Source organism: Sceloporus undulatus, unplaced genomic scaffold (assembly GCF_019175285.1).
Source record: "Sceloporus undulatus isolate JIND9_A2432 ecotype Alabama unplaced genomic scaffold, SceUnd_v1.1 scaffold_2081, whole genome shotgun sequence".
Classification (NCBI taxonomy): domain Eukaryota; kingdom Metazoa; phylum Chordata; class Lepidosauria; order Squamata; family Phrynosomatidae; genus Sceloporus; species Sceloporus undulatus.
Window position 1 is genome coordinate 1 of NW_024805001.1, and position 4,868 is coordinate 4,868.

The 4,868-nt window shown below is 39.2% G+C and overlaps 1 protein-coding gene across 1 annotated transcript; it reads right to left on the reverse strand.

Moving 5' to 3' along the window:
• Positions 1-120: 120 nt before the first annotated feature.
• LOC121917958 (NPC intracellular cholesterol transporter 1-like) lies at positions 121-4,791 on the reverse strand (the record flags this gene model as incomplete). Its single annotated transcript, XM_042444072.1, has 7 exons — positions 121-609; positions 1,224-1,353; positions 1,923-2,038; positions 3,447-3,637; positions 3,833-3,922; positions 4,380-4,520; positions 4,603-4,791. Coding segments are annotated over 7 exons (1,101 nt in total), but the record flags the coding sequence as incomplete, so codon positions are not given.
• Between the last annotated feature and the right edge of the window lie 77 nt (positions 4,792-4,868).

Genomic DNA, 4,868 nt, shown 5'->3' on the forward strand with positions numbered 1-4,868 from the left:
CGCTGTGAGGGGAGCCCGCGGAGGCAGCAGGCCGCTTCCACGGGCTCCATTTCGGTCCTTGCGGCCCCAGGCCTCCCTCCGGAGGGAGAGGCCTGGGGCCATATGGACCGAGAAGGAACCTGCGGAAGTCCTCCTCCTCCTCCCGGGCGGCGCGCTCAAGAGGAGCCCATCCCCTTTGGCCAGCTGGCCAATGGCTGGCTGGCCAATGGGGACGAGCTCCTCCATCCTAGCCCTGTGCGCTGCCCAGGAGGAGGAGGAGGCGGCCTTGGCGGCAGCGGTGACAGCAGCAGGACCGGGCTGGGGCCGGTCCTGCCGCCTCCGCGGGCCGCATACGGCCCACGGGCCAGGGGTTGCCAACCCCTGTTCTAAATACATGGGGGAAATTGTTGAAAGAGGAAAGCCCTATACCTGTACGGGAATACTCGATAGTTTTTTTCCTTGATAGCCATGGATTCAGTAATATTGTTGGCTATCATCCGTGCTTTCTTCATTGCATCAATGAAGTCTTCTGAGGTTTTCAGCACTGTGTGGTAAGTCATAAAGTAAGTCGCTCCAACTTCAGTGTTATTGTCTATAAAGTTAACCGCAGAGCTATATGCAGCATGTCCGCTGTAAAGAAAGACATATTTAGCATGCAAAGAATGACTGCTAGCTCAAACAAGTAACAAAATATCCTAGTGTTTTCATTAGCTTCAGTGAACAATATCAGATTCTACTTTGGACAAAGTATACAAAATAAAACAGAGGCTTATTAATCTGGACATGTTTTGATAAGGAATCAAAATAAATCTCATTTGTGAACAGATGGCATCCAATTGTCAGAATGAAAGCCAATCACAGATATGTTCAAGAATATAGCCCAGCAGAATAGGAAAGAAATCCACCTGTGTTGAGTCAGGTTTGCTATGTTTTCTAACAAAGTCTTCAGTGCTACAAATGTAGTCTTATAAAAGGCTGTCTGAATGAAGGGCAGACACTTTGCATACACGTAGGTGATTTTAAAACAGCTAAAATTGATTTTGTACATTAATAATCTGACATTACCAAAAATCATCAAATTCAGGTACGTAGCTGTACTATGACTGTTGCTGTAGTTCCAAAATAGCAAAATCATTTTAATTGTTTTAAAAAGAACGATGTTCTCTCATTAACTCATCAACAAAATATGGTCTCATTTCAAGAAAAAAATGTATCCAGTTAAGTGGTTTAGCAGCAGTACATACCCTTTACCACATTTTGGATTAGGATTATCAGAGAGGAACATTGGAAGAAATTTCATGAATTCTTCGCCCTGAGGTCTTTGCTTCCCTTCTGGAGTTAATGGCCGGCAACGCACACAGGATGGATCAACAACTACAAGCACATGTGAGAAAGGAGCCAATAAATTACGTCTGTGTGAGTATCTCATATGCATAAAAGCCCACTCATTTTTTTCACAATCTAAAAACATTTTCAAGAAATATCAAGATGCTTACTGAAGTATCCCATATTTTTGTGCCAAAGACACTCAAGAAGCTACTCAATTATAAGTGTGACTTAGCTTAGGCTTTGAAAGGCTGTTTTTTCTTGGCAGTATCAGTGATCAATTTTCACTGAAACCGTTTAGTTTTCACAAATGCAATCCTATTTATGTCTGCTCACAAGTTCTACAAAGGTCAGTCCAGAACATTTCAAAAGGCAGTTATTCCCCAAATCCCAAAGCAGGCAATTTAAAAATACTACACAACCCAACTCTTGTGTGTATGATATGTAAGCTTGGGAAGAGAGACATGAATTGCAACAAAATATGTTCAGTATGCCAAGTTTAGAAGCATGTTTTCACTCTGAGTAGGATTTTTGGTGCATGGCAGGGGGGGTTGGAGTGGATGACCCTTGTGGTCTCTTTCAACTATGATTCTATGATCAAAGCAAACTAAATGTACCTGAAGCATTGCAGAACTGTTCAGTGGCATTATAGACTCTACAACAAGAAGACTGGGGTTTCACCCAATCAAAGTAGTCATCAATCCAAGAAGAAGGGGGATAGCCAATTCTTGTACTACAATATGAAAAAGACCCAAATGTCAGTGTGCATTTATAACTGGCCATTTCTCCAACAGTGTTTCACACATACATACACACTCAATGACTATCCAGTAGTGGTTGTTGCTTTTTTACAAACTAGAAATAAAAGTACTCTGTATTTCAATCATTCTCAAGGGCACTGAGAAATGTGACTCATTTCTGAATTAAAGATAACATAATGAGTATTTTGAGCAAATATATCAGAATATGAACAGAATTTTAAAATTCACATTTTTCTGAATATGTGTCCATCTGATGAGATATCCTTCAAAGAAGATACAGTGCGTTTGATGGGCTGTATTTCAAGAAAAATACATCCCATATGACAAAGCAAGAAAAAATATTTGTCATCCATACATAGATCTGAAAAACCCTCCATCAATTGGCTTTAATTTGGAGGCATTTTCTGTTCCCTATGAGAATTTCAATGTGTTCTGGACTTTTAAAATGATCCATGTGCACAGAACTGCTTCAGAATGCAAACACACACGGGCAGCTTCATAACACTCTGGCGGTACGGCATTTACATGCTGCATGCCACCAGAGCATCATGAAGCCACCGTGGGGCTGCAGGAGGGCTGGAAAAGCCAGCTTTTCCACTCCTTTTTCAGCCGGGCTCAAGGTGGATTGGGACCATGGCATGTGTTTGCTATAGCCCCAATCCATCTTTGGAAGGGTGGCTTCAAGCCACCCCTTCCGTCCAGTCTGTTTTCCCCCCTTATTCTCCCATAGAATGGATCTTAGTTAACCAGTTAGTAATTTCATTTTTCTCATTCATTTCAGAAGATGTAAATGAACTATTTTATGTGGTGCGTGTATGTGGGGGTGTTAAACTGAAATAGGGTGGGGAAGAAGACATATCAGAGGACAAATAAGATTATAACCACTGAGAAACATATGAAGTATAAATAATTCAGGTTTGCTAAAAAGCTTCCACAAATATTTAAAGCTACTGAAATCCACTGATTTGGGAAGAATAGTCTTAAATCCAACCGCTAAGCCCAACTAAAGTAGACCCATTGTATCAACTGATGAATCATAGGGCAACACTTATGTAAGTTCTATTGATTTAACAGGTCTTCTCTGGTTGGGACTAAAGTTGGGATTTAGGCCATAGTCCAGTTTGGTTTTAGCAAACTATTGGGTATTGACTTAGCAGTTAAATACACATCTCCAGGAATACCTACTGGAGAGTTGTACCTTGAAATCCCATGCCAGTCTATTAAGAAGAAACAGCAATTTTAGTTAGAAGCACTTGACAGAGTGTACCCCACAACAGGTTCTGAAGTTCAAATTCTAAATCTGAATTTGGTTCAGTTCTTAAAGAAGTTATTTGCATGTGAGTCCTAACATTTTATGAAAAAAGAAAATGGAACACTTACTAGCTACTAAGTTCTGCTGCATTGAATAGTTGCTGTACTAGGGAGTTGTTTTCACATCCCATTCCACCGCACACCATGTTTTGCCCATCCAACGTAGTATAGTTATGTCCTTCTTCTAGCACAAAATAGACTGGAGGACCTGCATGCACACATTTGCTCAGAGAGTTGAAGTAATCCAACACATAGGAGTCCTTGTTCATGAAAAGGGAAATAAAACGAAAGAAGTCAAATATAGAAGTGCCTCAACATTTTAGCCTACATATTATTACAAAAATACAAACATGACTATTTTTTCTCAGAGGAGAAGGATGATAATGGAACTTTTCAATAGGTTTGCTTTTAAGGAATTGGGGGGGGGGGGGAGATCCCACATGAAAGCCACTTACATCTGGCATTGATAAACGCTGGTCCAAGCCAACCTCTACTTTGTTCATAACTGCTATGCTGAACGATAACACTCCAATAAATATGGATATCTGAAGAATAAAGAAAAAGTGATTTTAATTCATAAAAACAGCTTTCATTGCTACCTTTCAAGGGAGTATGCACTTACACTACATTGTGGAAAAACACAGATTTCTCATCCTCCAATAACTACTAAAATACTGTAATACAAAAGCATGTCATGATGAAACAGCAATATATGGGAAGCAACAATTTAAAGCTTTCTTAATCAAGCAACTAATTCAGGCTAAGGAGGAGGGAGGAGGCAGATTGAAATAAAAAATATTGCTGAACAATTAAGGGATTTAAGTATCTACAGTATTTGCCTAAATAAGTATTTAAATAAATATCTAAATATCTATTTCCCGAAAGAAAGAAAGAAAGAAAGAAAGAAAGAGCAAGACAATTTAAAAAAATCTCAAAAGGCCTAAATGAACATGATATCAATATAGTAATTACTCAAAACAAAGGAAAAGAAGGTATACATACCACTATTGGTCTTATCCAGTCCTTTAGAAGGAATGGAGAATATATGTTTTTGAAGAATAAAAACAATACACTCTCAGAATGCTGTGCATTACTGATTTCTTCACCACCTTTGATACAACACAGGATATCATACCGATTTTTCTGGAACATAAAATGCCTAAATTAATATATTGCCAATGTACCAATTACTTAAAACAAATGTAAGAGATTATTGCAAACTTACCTCTTGACGCTTAATGTCCAGGCCCAAGAGACTTACAAAACAAGTAATCTGAAGAAGAAAGTCAATGAATACAGCCACTGCAGCAAAGAGGGAGAAAGTACGAACAGCAGGCATAGTAGACAAACTCCCTAGAAGAAGACACAAATAAACAGAAGTATGTAATGCCCTCTCATTACACAAAATATATGACTTTATGCGAAATCATGGGTGTTTAATAAAACAATATGTTCAAGATGATGATGATGATGATGATGATGATGATGATG